This window comes from Apium graveolens, chromosome 2 (genome assembly GCF_009905375.1).
Source record: "Apium graveolens cultivar Ventura chromosome 2, ASM990537v1, whole genome shotgun sequence".
NCBI lineage: Eukaryota > Viridiplantae > Streptophyta > Magnoliopsida > Apiales > Apiaceae > Apium > Apium graveolens.
Window position 1 is genome coordinate 246,748,102 of NC_133648.1, and position 17,721 is coordinate 246,765,822.

A 17,721-nucleotide genomic window follows, 5' to 3' on the forward strand; every position below is an offset into this window, starting at 1 on the left:
TTTCTGTGTGTGAGTGTGCTTAAAGTTGTCATTGTCCGTAAACAAGGTAAAACATGTGCAAAGTAATGAATATTTACAGAAAAGATGATACTAGAATAAAATAAAACCATAAGATTCCATTCCACTAGGATAAGGCCAGGTCCAAATATTATAGTAGCCATACAAAAAGCAAGCATAATAGTCTTAAAACAAAAGCATACTCCTGGTCCAAAGCATAACAAAAGAACTACAAATCCCATCTCAAAAGTTTGGCCATAGTCTTAATCAAGTGGTGCACCATTCTTTTTGGTTGGACAATTAGTCTTCCAGTGAGATGAGTCCCCACACAAGGAGCAATGCATAACCCTTTTGTTGCTATACCTCTGCATAACTGGACCACTTACAGTTTGAGATCCTTGCACTCTATTCCCACCTTCCCAGTCCTCCTTCCTTCTCATTTTTTTTGGCCTTCCCCTTAGTTTTTTTGGAAGATCTGGAGGTAGAAGCTCATCAGTAGAATGGACCTCCCAGAATTCTTCTCCCTTTAGTGCTTCTAGAGGGAAGTTATATGATGCCAAAAACTTGTGTTTCTTGTAAAAATCAGAGACATAATCCACAGGATGATGCCTCCTATCATGTATTGTAGCAATGGCATGTTCACAAGGTATGCCAGTAAGGTCATACCTCCTACAATCACATGATTTTGCATCTAAGTTAACTATAACAACTCTTGTACCATGTTTGACACTATACCTGGTTGCACCATTCCAGCTAGCTCTCCAGTTTCTGGATTCAGTAACAAGTATGTCCAGCTTTCTTTTTATTCTTGGGCAAAGTTGTGCATCACTTCTGATCATAGCATCCCTATTCAATCTGATTCTTGTCAATAGCTTGAAATGAATTTCTTGCATCATTGTCAGCAGAGGCATGTACCTAGTAACATGTAAAACAGTAATCATTATATTTTATCCAAAATATTTTGAAAACATTAAAAGTTCCAAATAGTTGAAGTTATTTGTACCTTTCATGTATAATCCATGCATTAAATGACTCACTCATGTTGTTTTCTACATTATCAGCCTTACAGAATGTGCTGAAATGTGACTTAGTCTAAACCTTTGGGTCCAGCTTATGAAGATGTTCATGTGCTGGCTTTAATAACCTTTGCAGCTCTTTCATTGCCCTTGCATGTGCTGCAGGATAGGGTGACATACAAGCATTCCAGAATGCCCTCTTCAAGGCCAGAGATGAAAACCTAGCAAATAAAAACAACTCAGGATATAAACAGAAAATTCATATGTAAGTAAGAGATAAGATGCAAAATATGTAAATGTCTAACCTTTTCCTGAAGTTACTATATAAATGTCTTGCACAGTATCTATGTTCCACTCTAGGGAGGAGCTCTTTCAGTGCATTATCCAAGCCTTTCTGCTGATCTGAGATTATGGTGTAACCAAAACCATCACCAAGACTGAGATCTTCACTTAGCAACTCAGTAAACCATTTCCAACTTTCTATATTCTCACTTTCCACAACACCATAAGCTATGGGGTACATTTGATTATTACCATCCCTCCCCACAGCTGAGAGCAACTGACCACCACAAATTGTCTTCAAAAAACATCCATCAAAACCAATAACAGGCCTGCATCCAGCCTTCCAGCCTTCCTTTAAAGCATGATAACAAAGGTAGATTCTTTTAAACTTATTGGAATCACCCTCATTCAGCCTTGTGGTCCTAATCTGCACTGTATTTTTAGGGTTGCTGGTAAGAATCTCATGTGCAAAGTCCCTTAATCTTGAGTAATGGTCTTTCAATGCCTCATGTACACCCTCTAGTGAAGCCTTTCTCACCCTTAAAATCTTAATCCTAGGAACCTCTATCTCCAACTCCAGCTTGATAGCCTCTGCCATTTCCTTCACTTTTCATTGTGGATTTTTTCTTATCCTGTCCCCATACAACTCTGTCAGATATTTCACACTAGCAAGCTTATTTGTGTATGGCTTACTGCAGTTATGCTCATCAAATAAGGTCTTGATAGTGCAGTTGTCTGAATCTTTGTCTTTACTGCACCAAATGTAGAACTTGCATTCAGCTTCACAACTAACTTGACATCTCTGTGCATCATTTATTATAAACTGGACTCCTCTTCTCTCCATAACTCCATATTGCCTAACAGCATCTCTAAACTCTGCCATGCTTGCAAATTTCATTCCAACCTCCCATTTTATTGTGTCACTCTTTTGCCCATATTTCACACTATTTCTTTTTCTTTTCTTGATCTTGGGGTTGGGAGGGCCAACATAGCCAATTTTGTGATTTTCATCTTCACTGGAAGATGAATCCGACCTTAGCTCATCAGAAGCATACTCAGATTCATCACTTAAACTCATCACTTTCTCTCTAACTTCAAGAAGATTACCATGATTCTGCTTCAAGGAATCCTTATATTTTTTCTTTTTCTCTCTAAACTCTCTCAACTCTTCATCACTGTCACAGAAAGAATCATAGCCTTTCTCATCTTCAGATTCATCACTCTCAGTCTCTACATCATCTCCCTCATAACCATATTCTGGATCATCAGGATCACTATCATCCCCACTTCCCTCATTACCATCTTCCCCTCCCTGGATACCATTTTCCCCTCCTTGATTTTCATTTTCCCTTCCCTTATTACCATATTCCCCTCCCTCATTATCATTTTCATCTTCCTGATTATCAATTACCTCATCCACATCATAGTGATCAATATACAAATTAATTTTACCAATTGGTTTATGAATGTCTACCATAGCTCTCACAGTACTATCATCATACAAAAGTCTCATACCACTTTCAAAAGTCAGACCATCATTTTTAAAATACACTAAGTCAGATTTTGCATAACCACATTTAACAGCAAAATCATCCAAGTCTCTAAACAAAAACAAGTCAGGGTCAAAGCCAGGTATAACTTCTACATCACCGCCTACATACTTTGGTTTAGGTTTATGTTCAAAATCCCCATGGTGATGTATGTAAATAGTAACCGATGAATCCATACTGTCAATTAAACACAAGAACAAAAACAAAAAAGATACGATTTCAATAATAAACATATATAAATCATAAAACAACTATTATTTATCAACACATATCACACAAATATACAAGGACATGCATAATGTTCATATACAGGCTCGTAGAGTTTGTTCAAGATCGATTAAACGTACCTCTCTCACTGAAGAAGATTTACGAGCAAGATCGAAGCAGATTTGCAGTTGAATCGATGGTCAATTGAGTTTTCTTCAAGAGCAATTGAGCAATTAGGGTTTTTAATCCCCAATTCTTTTATCTCTGTTATGTTAAATTATTAGGATATATTATACATATAACTATTATTTAATTTATTAATATATATTTAGAACACGTCATACGCCAAGTATCTGCCACGATGTTGCCACGTACTCTCCACTTTGACGTCGTTAATTTTTCTGTTAAATCAACTGGTCAATCTAACGGCGTTGTCATTATTCGCCACTAGAGTGGTACATTAGAGACCCCGATAAAAATAATGAAGATTTTGATACTAGGCTCTCACTTCAGTGACCAAAGTGATATTTAACCCTATTATAGACCTTATTTTTGCCTAAACCAAAAAGATTTACAAAACCCTAATTCTCTCCATCTCCTCCTCCTTCATTACATCGTTTTCTTGGTGGATACAGGTGGAGTGCTTTACACTTGAGGAGCAGCTGCTAAGGATCTCCGTTCATCATTTTTGGATCGCCATTAAAGACCTCCATCTTTTCATTAACGTAAAGCTTCTTAAGGTAAACATATTGAACTATGAATTATATATTATTTTTCGCATGGATCCTGTGGAGGGTTTCGGGTTTTTTTAAAATTTAAATTTACGTTTTCGCTGCGTTTATGTGCTAAAAACCCTTCAATGGCATCATAGCTACTTGCGAAAAGTTTTTAATTCATTTATGTGTTTAACTGTTTTCGATATATGAGCATGTACGTGATTCGCCATGATTTGATGTTGATATAATATGCTTATATATGTATGGTTTTGAAAATATGATATTCATGTGAGTTGTATAATCATAAGATGATTATGTAATCTGTATATATACATGATTTATGTTTGTTCTAATTATGAGAATCATATTAGATACGGATTCTGAATTGGCTGCTGCAGATTTACTGAAATCTGGGTCTGGTGTCCGATTTACGCAAACGAATACCCTATTCCATAGGTAAACGAGCATCTGAACAAAACTGATAGCAAAAGCTATCAACGACTCGTCTGTAAGGCGTTTGACATCGTTTACTGCCCGTAAACAGTGATTCTTGTTTTTCTGATTTGATTCTGATTTTTGTCATATTTTTTTTATGATTAGATCATGGATAATATGATATGTTAAGATCAGATTATGTGTTTTAACATGCTTTTATGTGTTGTATGAGCATGGTGGATGGTTATGGCCTTTCGACCTTAGTGTAATGGTTTTGGTTTTGGTTTTAAATACGACTTGCATGTCGTCAATCTTTGTAATCATAAATCTCGAATGTAACTCGAGTTATTCTTGTAAATTCATTAGATTAGTTTTACTTTCAATCATGTAATGTAGTTGAATACTCAAGAAGGCTATCCAATGGAGGTGATACAAAGAAGAAGACGAGTCATACAAGAAGTCTAAACAAAGAAGAAAAATTATGTAATAAATAGTTATATTTATTTCCATCACCATATTAGATTGACCTTGATCTTTATCATGAGCTTGATAAATATCACATAGGATGGGGCCATAACCAAACACATTTACTTTATTGCACTTTACATTTACTTGTTTATTTAATTTTATATATGAGATATATGCCTATGTTTACCATGCGATGATAGATTTAGGTGAACTTAAATCAATATAAGGCGTGCTCTAGAAAATCTAGAATAGGAATCGTTTCTTGCCTTAACAATAATATTATGAATTCAATCATAAGATTCTTGTGTTTATGAAACACGTAATTGAATATGAATTTTCAATATTGAGAGAAAGGATGATTCTGTCAACAACAGATTTCTATCGGTAAGAAAGGGTTATTAAGTGACGCCTCTTGACAATGCTCCACCCGATCTGGGAATCATCTGATTATCGATTATTGATTTGAAATATTTATATAAAAGGAAGAATCTCTTTATAATATGATTATGATTGTAATGTAATATAATCCCTATAAAATTAAATAATATCAAGTAGTAATTGGCCAATGACACAACGGGCTTGTGTTGGTCATAGCCTTCCAACATGGTAGAAAGTGGTTCTTATTTTTAAATCATTGTCGTTTCGTGCTACAGCCGAGGGCTTTGATTTCAAATAAGAAATACTTGTCTATTACATAGAGATGTGTACATTGAATTAGAATCTAAAGGTCGGTACGTGCCACAGCCGTGGGCCGTTGGAGACTGATTCAATTGTACGAAATGTTGGGTTAGACTTGACTTAGAATATTGAGTTTGTCATGCCACAACCGTGACTCAATTATTCAAGAGGCTAAAATTATATTAGGGAATAACATAAGATGTAATTGACAAGAGTTGTCTCCCTATTGAACATCACATGACGTTTCGTGCCACAGCCGAGGTTGTGTGATGGAATGTAGGATCCCTATTCCCACTAGTATTATGAATGCTTAATTTTTACTTAGAGGGTTGAATAAATTAGATAAACTAGTGGGAGACACTTATGAGTAAAGACCCGATTCATATAGTGTTTTGAAATGAAATTGAATATTTTCTAAGTGTTGTTATGTGTTTATCATTTACAGATTTACTATATTCGTCATGTCTTCTGCACTATCACTCTGAAGCATACTAGATGCTCACAAGTTGACTGGTCCTAATTTAGCTGTTTGTTTTCACTGTAACAAGTTGGGGCACTGGAAGAGGAACTGCAAGGTTTACCTTACAGAATTGAAGAAGAAGAAAGGTAGTAAGACTACCGCTTCTGATTCAGGCATGTTCATGATTGAAGTTAATATGTCACTAGATCAAATTTCTACTTGGGTATTAGATACCGCCTATGGTTCTCATATTTTTAATTCGTTGCAAGGACTAAAGAGAAGTAGGACTCTTGAAAAAGATGAGGTGATTCTACGTATGGGCAATGGAGCAAGGGTTGCGGCCACATCTGTAGGATCATTTAGTTTACATATGCCTACGGGCAAGACTATTATTCTGAATAATTGTTATTACGTTCCCTCTATTGTGAGGAATATTGTTTCTATCCCTATGTTGGATTTGGATGGTTTTTCATTTATTATTAAGAATAATGAATATTCTATCCTTAGAGATAATGTTCTTTATGGACGTGGTATTATAAATAATGGTTTGTATGTATGTGACGTAGAGCATGATTTACTTCAGATTGAACAAACTAATAAAAGAAAACGAGATGATGAAAATCTGACCTATTTATGGCACTATAGGCTAGGTCATATTAGTGAAAATAGACGGCGGACATTGCATAAGGAAGGGTTACTTGACCCCTTTGATTTTGAATCATATCCTACATGCGAGTCTTGTCTATTGGGTAAAATGACCAAATCTCTATTTAGTGGACATGGAGAGAGGGCTGCAGATTTGCTAGGATTGGTATACACAGATGTATGTGGACCAATGTCTACGCAAGCCATGGGTGGATTTTCGTACTTCATTACTTTCATAGATGATAGAACTAGATTCGGATATGTGTATTTGATGAAACACAAGTCTGAAGCCTTTGAAAAGTTCAAAGAATATAAACATGAAGTGGAGAAACAAACCAAACACAGTATTATAACTCTTCAATCAGATCGAGGTGGTGAATACTTGAATGGAGAGTTTCTAGATTATCTCAAAGAAAATGGTATAGTCTCCCAGTGGACTCCTCCATATACTCCACAGTTGAATGGGGTATCTAAAAGGAGAAATCGAACTTTGTTAGACATGGTTCGGTCCATGATGAGCTATACGAATCTTCCAGTATTCCTATGGGGTTATGCATTGGAAACCTCAACATATTTACTGAATAAGGTGCCTTCCAAATCTGTTCCTCAAACACCATATGAGATATGGAAAGAAAGGAAACCGAGTCTTAAAGACGTTAAGATTTGGGGATGTCCAGCTTATGTCAAGAAAGTTGACCCAGATAAGCTGGAATCTCGATCCGTAAAATGTAATTTTGTGGGATATCCTAAAGAGACTTTGGGGTATTACTTTTACACCGATCATCGGGTGTTTGTCTCCAGATATGCTACCTTCTTGGAAAAGGAGTTTATCATTGAAGGAAAAAGTGGGAGCAAAATTGAACTTGATGAAGTTCAAGAAGCACAAACTACTACGGATCAAGTGGAAACACCTGTTCAGACTGAACAACCTTCTGTGGAACAACCCATTCGTAGGGCAGGGATAATGTCTCGCCAACCTGAGAGGTATTATGGCCTTGTCATTGAGAATGGCAATGAGTTGTCAATCATTGATGATGACGACCCTGTGACCTATAATGAGGCTATGAGTAGTGTTGACTCAGAGAAATGGCATAGTGCCATAAAATCCGAAATGGAATCTATGTATACCAACCAAGTATGGACTCTGGTTGAGGCGCCTGAAGGTGTTAAGCCTATTGGGTGCAAGTGGGTATACAAGAGAAAGATTGGAGCAGATGGCCAGGTGGAGACCTATAAGGCCAGGTTCGTGGCAAAAGGATTCAAACAAAGGCAAGGGATTGACTTTGATGAAACTTTTTCACCTGTAGCCCTGTTAAAATCAATTCGGATTTTGCTTGCGATTGCTGCTTACTACGACTATGAAATCTGGCAAATGGACGTGAAAACGACCTTCCTCAATGGGAAACTTGAAGAGGAAGTGTATATGACATAGCCAGAGGGTTTTCTTTCCAAGGGAAATGAACACCTAGTGTGTAAGCTGCTGCGAACCATATATGGTTTAAGGCAAGCTTCTCGTATATGGAACATTCGTTTTGATGAGACAATCAAAGAGTTTGGTTTTATCAAAAACATAGATGAACCATGTGTCTATAAGAAGGTTAGTGGGAGCGCGGTAACATTTCTTGTATTATATGTGGATGACATACTTCTTATAGGAAATGATATACCAATGCTACAATCAGTCAAAGTATGGCTATCAAAGAACTTCACCATGAAGGACTTGGGAGAAGCATCCTACATTCTCGGTATAAAGATCTATAGAGATAGATCTAGAAGAATGATAGGTCTTACCCAGGGTACATACATCCAGAAAGTGCTTAAAAGGTTTAGCATGGAAAACTCCAAAAGAGGTCTCATACCAATGAGCCATGGAGTGTCCCTTTCCGAAAAAATGTCTCCTAAGACACCTGAGGAAAGAGAGCGTATGAGTAAGATTCCTTATGCTTCAGCAATAGGATCTATCATGTACGCGATGTTGTGTACAAGGCCTGATGTTGCTTATTCAATGAGTGTGACGAGCAGATGTCAGTCCAATCCAGGTGAAGACCACTGGAAAGCAGTGAAAAACATCCTTAAGTACTTGCGAAGGACTCAGGACATTTTTCTTATTTTTGGTGGTGAATCTGAGTTGAAAATAGAGGGTTATACTGACTCTAGTTTTCAATCAGAAAGTGAGAGCAAATCTATGCCAGGGTACATGTTTACTTTGAATGGTGGTGCGATTAGTTGGAAGAGTTACAAACAGTCTACAATGGCTGACTCCACAGCGGAAGCAGAATATATAGCAGCAAGTAAGGCTGCAAAAGAAGCCATTTAGATGAGGAAATTTGTTTCTGAGTTGGGAGTTGTTCCTAGCGTTGAAGAGCCTATTGTGTTGTATTGTGATAACAATATAGCAATAGCACAAGCCAAGGAATCTAGGTCTCATAAAAATTCCAAACATGTCCTGTGGCGCTTTCATCTGATTAGGGAGGTTGTTGAAAGATGAGATGTCAACATCGAGAGTCACTTTCTCAAAGTCACTTTGATCCTCATAAAGACAAGATGGGTATTAGATACCAGAGTGATTGACTTTAGTACAAGTGGGAGATTGAAAAAGATATGTCCTAAGTCCAATCATGTATGAGGATTTAGGAATAACTTTTATGTAATCTGTTTTGATTTCATTGATATTAATAAAAGACTTGTTTTGTTTTTTATTGCGGGCTCTGTCTATTTAAATGTTTAAATAAGATATACCACAGTTTAGAGTAAAGCTTTTTATGGATTGTGATGAGATCATAATAATGAGACCTAAAAGATGATAACTCTAAACTTAAATAGTTCCTGGTCGTAGGATTACTAACTGGTAATTAATAATCCGCAAAGATTGGTACATACTATGCTTGCTTCATTATAAAGGATGTCTGTTCTCATAGACATTTATGTGGTGACACTATAGCTAGTATGTAGGTGCTTATTATAGAATAAGTTCACTGAACATGACTCACACAGCTGAACAACTGATTGATTTCACTCACGTGTCAGCAATTGTTCACATAGTGATAGTTGTACAAGTATCCTTAGACTTGAGGTCATCATAGTCATCTTGTGTACACTAAACTATGCTTTTGTTTAGTTCTTAGTCTCAAGGGACAATTATAAGGGCTCTACTGGGTATAGGAATTTGTACATGAAGATAGTGTATGATCAATAAAGGATCTACCCCTTCCAGTGTAGGAAGAGAATGTTCAATGCTGATCCCTTATGTTAGTTCAGGAATCTCTGGCCAGAGTGAATGAAATTAGAAAGGAGTTTCTAATTTACATTAAATAGAACTAAGCATAGTGATTGGGAAAGCAAGTGATTAAATAATATAGGCTTGACACAAGTTCCATGCCTTGTATTTAATCGTGACATTGTAGGGTAGAAGGAATTAATTGTACGGTAACTACTCACTGAATAGGTTCTTGGTATTCTAAGCAGTGAATTCGTATTATCCGGATAGTCGTGATATGCTGAGAAGTATCCCTCACGATGTAGAATAAATATGATTAATTAATTAATCATATTTAATGAATTAGAGAATTTATATAAATAATGATAAAATAGTTTTATTGTTATTTATTTCTACTACCGGCTTAATATTGAACCTACAGGGTCACACCATAAAAGAGAATGATTTAATGGTGGAGGAATTAATTAATAATGGCTGATAATTATTTATTTATGAAATAAATAATTAATTGGAAAATTTAATAATTCATTAAATGAGATTTAATTGATTATAAATTAATTAAAAAAAGGTTCTTAATATTATTAATTAAGAATTTAATTTTTGGAAATTAAATCAAGAGAGAGAATTATTTCTAAAGTGTTTAGAAAAAGGATTAATAATTAAAAGGTGTTTTAATTATTAATGAGAATAATAAAGGGTCAATAATAATAATATTTTATGGCAAAATTTTCAGCTGAAAATTTTGCCTATAAATATACTATTATAGACCCTATTTTTGCCTAAACCAAAAAGATTTACAAAACCCTAATTCTCTCTATCTCCTTCTCCTTCATTACATCGTTTTCTTGGTGGATACTGGTGGAGTGCTTCACACTTGAGGAGCAGCTGCTAAGGATCTCCGTTCATCATTTTGGGATCGCCATTAAAGACCTCCATCTTTCCATTAACGTAAAACTTCTTAAGGTAAACATACTGAACTACAAATTAAATATTATTTTTCGCATGGATCCTGCGGAGGGTTTTGTTATTTTTAAGATTTAAATTTACGTTTTTGCTGCGTTTATGTGGTATAAACCCTTCACTCCGGATATACTAAGTAGTGGAAACTGGAAAGAGGGCTTAGGTTATGGAGATGAGAAAAGTGAAAAAAAAACTTAACAAGTTAAGCCAATTATTGTTAAACAGACTACTAAGCCAAAGGTAAATCCTGTTAAGTTTGTAGCCAAAACTGTGAAGTCTGATTCTGAAAAGATGAAAAATATTGAGACAGAAGTGATAGCAGAGTCAACTTCTGACAAATTAGAACAGGATAAACCAACTGAAGTTAACATAGGCTTAATGATAAAGAAGTAGCTTAAACATAAGCTGAAAGAGATTACCAGTGTAAACAAGGTAAAGGTAGTTAGGAAAAATAGGAATAAAAAGGAAGGTGTGAATAAAAGCAACAATTATATGCCTGTTCCCAATGCTCCTAGAAAGAAATGCTATAACTGTGGAAACTCTAACCATCTTGTTTCTTTTTGCAGGAAGAACAAGAATATAAACTCTTTACCTCCTAAGTCAGGAGTTAAGAGTCAGTCTGTTAGGTTTAAGCCACAAAATCCTTGTTTTCATTGTGGTAGTATATGGCATTCCATTTATACTTGTAAGGAATATCATAGTTTGTACTATGATTATTATTAGATAAAACCTTCTTTGAAGAAAGTTGCTTTAATTCCTTCTAGTGTAAATTATGATGCAAAGTCTGATACTGTTAATACTGATAAGAAAAATGTTAGCATAAAATCTGATGTTAAATCCGCTGCAAATGTTAACAAACTTAAAAAGGCCAAAGGATCCAAGCAAGTCCGGGCCCTTAAAACTAACCATTAGTGGTCTTTGTGATTGCAGGGCAACAGGAAGAACATCCTAGTTATGGATAGTGGATGTTCAGGACATATGACTGGAAATAAAGCCCTGCTATCAGATTTTGTGGAGAAAGCTGGCCCAGGAGTTTCTTATGGAGATGGCAACATTGGAAATACTCTGGGATATGGCAATATCAATCTTGGGAATGTCATCATTGAATCAGTAGCTCTAGTCTTAGGACTTAAACACAATCTGTTGAGTATAAGTCAAATATGTGATAGAGGTTATCATGTGGATTTCTTTGAAGATCGCTGTGAAGTAATAAGTAATTCTATAGGCAAAGTGGTTCTGAAAGGATACAGGCATGATAACATTTATGAAGCCAGACCTTCAACAAGTACTGATGTTTCTGCAATCTGCCTGTTGAGTAGAGCATCAATTGAAGAAAGCTGGAATTGGCACAAGAAACTCTCTCATATAAATTTCAACAATATAAATGAGCTTGTAAAGAAAGATATTGTGAGAGGACTGCCAAAAATAGTATTTGCTCCTGATGGCCTTTATGATTCATGTCAAAAGGCAAAATAAAGAAAATCTTCTTTCAAGAGCAAAACTGAGTCATCAATTCTTGAGCCTTATCACCTAGTGCATGTTGATCTATTTGGTCTAGTCAATGTCATGTCTATTGCAAAGAAGAAATATGTTATGGTTATAGTAGATGAGTTCACAAGATACATTTGGGTGTATTTCTTGCACAAGAAGACTGAAACATCATCTACTCTAACTGATCATGTCAAACAGTTGGATAAATTGATCAAAGATTCTGTTAAATCATAAGGAGTGATTATGACACTGAGTTCAAGAATTCAATTATGGACAAGTTCTGCAAAGATCATGGAATCAAACAGGAATTTTCTGCACCTGGAACTCCACAACAAAATGGAGTTGTAGAAAGAAAGAACATGACTCTCATTGAAGCTGCACGAACAATGCTTGATGAAGCAAAGCTACCATCCTATTTTTGGGCTGAAGCTGTGCATACTACTTGTTTTACACAAAATGCTACACTCATAAACAAGCATGGAAAAACACCATATGAAATGGTGAAGAAAAAGCAGCCAAATTTGAAATACTTTCATGTATTTAGTTGCAAGTATTTTGTTCTTAAGACTCATCCTGAGCAGCTGTCAAAATTTGATCTAAAAGCTGATAAAGGAATTTTTGTTGGATATCCACTTTCCACAAAAGCCTTCAGAGTCTACAATTTAAGAACAAGGGTTGTCATGGAATCTATCAATGTCTCTTTTGACCATAAGAAGATTACTGGACTTGAAGATTTCAATGATCATGATCAGCTGAGATTTGAGAATGAAGATTTAAATTTTGATTCTGGAAATTCTTATGACTTAAATCCTGATCCTGTAAGTTCTGATGGATTAAGTTCTGATGTCATTGAAACTGTGGTAACAACTCCAAAGGAAAATGCAACTGTCCAGGGGGAGCAAGCTGAAGATCCTACCACATCTCAAGACTCTCGAGAAGCATCGGAACCCTTCACTGGCTCTTCAAGTTCTGATTCATCTAGTTCTGATGAGCCAAATTCTGATAATTTTGGAAGCTCTGATTCTTCAACTCCTGAAAAATCAAACTCAAATTATGAAGTCTCAGAGAGCATAACTACAGGGGGAGCATCAGAAAATGCTGATGGAGACAGCATGGATCATGGAGGAGGATCCAGTTCTAGAGATCAACTTTCATCTGCAAGGAAGTGGACTAAAGCACATACACTTGATTTAATCATTGGAGATCCTGAAGCAGGTGTCAGAACTAAAACTGCAACTTCAAATGAATGTCTCTATCATTCTTTTCTATCTCAGACTGAACCAAAGAAAGTGGAAGAAGCTCTTCAAGATGCTGATTGGGTACAAGCAATGCAGGAAGAATTAAATGAATTTGAAAGAAATAAAGTCTGGACCCTAGTGCCAAGACCAAAGAACAGATCAGTTGTTGGTACAAAATGGGTGTTCAGAAACAAAACTGACAGTGATGGCATAATTACAAGGAATAAAGCAAGACTAGTTGCTAAAGGCTACTCTCAACATGAGGGTATTGATTATGATGAAACATTTGCACCAGTTGCTAGATTAGAAGCCATAAGGATCTTTTTGGCTTATGCTGCTCACAAGAAGTTTAAAGTTTTTCAAATGGATGTGAAAAGTACTTTTCTTAATGGAGAATTGGAAGAAGAGGTATATGTTAAACAACCTTCAGGCTTTGTAGATCCTAAATTTCTCAATCATGTCTACAGGCTTGACAAAGCACTTTATGGCCTTAAGCAAACTCCAAAAGCATGGTATGAGACTTTAGCTCAATTCCTTCTGGAAAGTGGATTTCACAAAGGCACAATTGACAAGACTTTATTCTACCTCAACCATGGAAAGGACTTACTTTTGGTACAGATATATGTTGATGATATCATATTTGGTTCTACTAATTCCAAACCGTGTTAGAAGTTTGCAAAACTAATGCAGTCAAGGTATCAAATGAGTATGATGGGAGAACTCAGCTATTTTCTGGGCCTTCAAGTCAAGCAAACTGAAGAAGGCACTTTTATCTGTCAATCCAAGTACAACAGAAATTTACTGAAGAAATTTGGAATGCAAGATTGTTCAACTACATCCACTCCCATGGTCACTGCAACCAAGTTAGATAAGGATACTGGTAAATCAGTAGATATTACTAACTACAGAGGTATGATTGGCTCCTTACTCTATCTAAGTGCAAGTAGACCTGATATCATGTATGCTACCTATCTTTGTGCAAGATTTCAGGCTGATCAAAGAGAACCTCACTTCATAGCTGTGAAAAGAATTTTCAAGTAACTTAAAGGTACATATGATCTAGGATTGTGGTATCCTAGGGAATCAGATTTTAAGCTAATTTGTTACTCAGATGCAGATTTTGCAGGATGCAAAATAGACAGAAAAAGCACTAGTGGAAGCTGCCAATTTTTTGGAGGTAGATTGGTTTCTTGGTTTAGCAAGAAACAAAAGTCAATTTCCACATCAACTGCAGAAGCATAATATATTGCTGCAGGAAGCTTTTGTGCACAGATTCTTTGTATGAAGAATCAGTTACTGGATTATGGGTTAGAATTTTCTAAAATCCCTATTTACTGTGATAATCAAAGTGTTATTGCTATGACAGGTAATCCAGTTCAACACTCAATGACAAAGCACATCAGCATTAGGTACCATTTCATAAGGGAACATGTGGATGAAGGTACAGTGGAATTGCATTTTGTTCCAACAGATCAACAGCTAGCAGATATCTTTACAAAACCACTATGTGAAGCTACTTTTATAAGATTGGTAAATGAACTTGGAATGGTTTCAGATTCTTTCTCTAAATCTGCTTAGTTTTTGTTCTCATGCATCAGACTTTATGATCAATGTTTACAGATTGTATTATCTCTATGTCCTCTGCGCTTAATTTGAAAATTCATTAAATGCTGATTGTTATCTGATATGGATTTATATACACTGATAAGTGTTTTGAATGTTTTGTGGCTATTCAATCTAATGAGGATAACTGTGCTAGATGCTGACCTAAGTAGTCTTTAACATACTAGAAATCCCATGCTTGAATTAGTTGTTTATGTTCTGATATTGAGTTTAGTCAAGTTTACTTTGTGTATCTTATTACTAAGTCATAAACTAGATTTTTGTTTCTTATCTGTCAAATTCTAATGTCAGTAAATCTTAAGAATGAACTAAGTGTTGATAAGCCTCACTTATCAAAAGAAAAGAAAAGAAAAGAATAAAAGTCAGGTACTCCTTTGAGATCTAGAGTAAAAATGTGGAAGGGAAGACCCAAGTGCATTGCTGGTATTAAGTAATATGCATTAGAAAAGCAAAAAAATTTCTTGGTGACTTTTCACACTCTATGATTACTGGAGAAATACTCTTATAACAACATAAATTCTGATAAGCAGTCGTGACTCACTTACACTGAGAAGCCACTGTAAAAAGGAATTTCAAAAGATGCATAAAATGAGCACAAATAGTTGAGGTGGATTCTTGCATAAATTTGTTCTATAGTAGACATCATGACTGATGACAGATTTTAAGCATTTTTCTTAGTTATGCCTTATTTCTAAGATGTACAGAAGTTTATCAGACTTTAATCATTATATGATATTTTGCTGAATACACACACACTTTCACTCCATATGAATGATGAAAATTACTATGGTGATTAAGTTGTTGTTGACAAATAGTTAAGTGTTATTTGCATAAATTCTGAGGACAAGTTCTGATGGAAGTTCTGATGATTAAACTCTGAAAAAAAAATAAGTCAGTATTTGTATGAAGAATCACAGAAAAAGATATTCACTTTTTGAGTACAGAAGCCATGTTCTGATGACTGTTAAAATCTGATATAAGTTAAGTTCTGATATTAAATCCTGATAGAATCTTTGATGCTTACGTGGCATTTTTCTTTACTTGACTTATTTGTGGTAAAATCTGAAACAGTCATATTTAAATCAGAATAAATTTGGGTGAGATAAAAACAGTCATAATAATTATGGGTTAGTGGTTATCTTGTATGTCCTGAAAAACTGCATGTGCACGGTAATTATTGCTTATTTTACGTGCCCATTAACTCCTGCTCTAACCGTTTATTGACTGTTCACACGGTGCCAGGTGTAAAGTGTATCCTATGCTTCAAAAATATAACTGTTGAGTGGAGAGAGTATATATATGGGAGTTAAAAGATTTTCTAATCTTCTACTTACTTTTCTATTCTTAATCTCTTTTACTTTCTCTCTCGCTTTAATATTCTCTGAAGTGTTTTCTTTCAGGACTTATAACAAACACTTTGCAAACACTCTCTTTCTCACTTATTTTCTTACAGAGATGGCACCAAAAGACGTACTTTTTAATGGAGCTAAGTTTGTTCCTAACAACTACTCCGCCATTCTTAGCAAGGCTGAAGCTCCATCGGAACTTCACTTCATTCAGGATTTTCTCGCTAATTCTGATGTTGGGTATGCTTTAACCCAGCCTGAAGTAATCTCTGGAACCCAAGTGCTGGAGTTTTGAAGAAGTGGAGTATATGATGATGGTGGTGCTCAAGGGTCCCCAAGTATTACCTTTTCAACCAAGGAGAATGAGCATGTCATGACATTGGCCACAGTTCGACAAGCACTGCAGCTGCCTGAGAACTGCATTTACTCTACTGTTGAGGAGCCAGTTCTTCAAAATATGATGGCCAGTCTGGGGTATGAAAAGACATTGGCTAAGCTGGGTCAATTGAAGAGATCAAATATATGGAGGGAATGGAGTTTCTTCTTTGACTGTATTACAAAGACCTTTTCCAACAAATGTTCTAATTTCGATGCAATCCCCATACTCAGTCAACAAATCGGGTATGCTCTCATTAATCAAACTGATTTTGATTATGCAAGTGCTGTTTTAGGTTTTATTGGGGACAGGATGATAGAAGATAGGAATACTGTATATTTTGCTAGATTCTGTCAGCTTATCTATAGTACTTGTTGTTCTGATAAGCCCCAATTAGCTAGTGAATCACTTTCACCATTCAGACTAGCTAAAAGAGCTTTTAATGACTTATTATCTACTGATAATAAGAAGGTTGTGTTAAGACCCCTCCGAGTTCCTTTATCTGTCAAACAAGCCTTAATAACCCATGATCCAGTTAAATACATTGCACTATATCCTGATGTCCAACCATCAGAACCTCAACCATCAGCACCTACCACCTCTACCCAAACGCCTCAGACTTCTCAACCATCAGCACAAACAACCAGACCTTCATCTACCAAACCTTCTAAGAGGACAAAGTCTGTTCCTCAACCTCCACAAAAGAGAAGGAAGATGATTCTCAGAGATGAGTCTGAGAGTGAAGAGGAAACAATTGAAGCACGGGTTCATGCATCTGAATCTGTGACACTTGAAGCTGAGAATGTTACTTCTCAGAAAGAGAAAGCAGCTCAAAGTTCTGATACTTTGAAAAGGAAAACTGTAAATTCTGATGTTGCTGAAGCAACTCCTTCATTGGCAAGAAGATTGAAGAAAATGAAGGCTAGGAGGTATTTGGCTAAGGCTATATCAGAAGATACTGAAGAAGCCGAGGAAGGGGATTAGGAATCTCTGATCTCACAAGAACCAATTATTAT

General features: G+C 35.8%; 2 protein-coding genes across 2 annotated transcripts; both read right to left on the bottom strand.

The window, feature by feature from the left end:
* Positions 1 to 260: 260 nt before the first annotated feature.
* Positions 261 to 1,893, bottom strand: LOC141699211 (uncharacterized). The gene is made up of 3 exons (XM_074503486.1): positions 1,319 to 1,893; positions 1,142 to 1,234; positions 261 to 912 (listed from the first exon to the last, which is right to left on the bottom strand). Exons 1-3 carry the CDS (start codon positions 1,891 to 1,893, stop codon positions 261 to 263), a joined length of 1,320 nt encoding a protein of 439 aa, XP_074359587.1.
* On the bottom strand, positions 708 to 3,265 carry LOC141706232 (uncharacterized). Its single transcript, XM_074509043.1, has 3 exons — positions 1,319 to 3,265; positions 1,001 to 1,234; positions 708 to 912 (listed from the first exon to the last, which is right to left on the bottom strand). The coding sequence occupies exon 1, from the start codon at positions 3,076 to 3,078 to the stop codon at positions 1,906 to 1,908; it is 1,173 nt and encodes a 390-aa protein (XP_074365144.1). The 5' UTR covers positions 3,079 to 3,265; the 3' UTR covers positions 708 to 912; positions 1,001 to 1,234; positions 1,319 to 1,905.
* Positions 3,266 to 17,721: the final 14,456 nt, after the last annotated feature.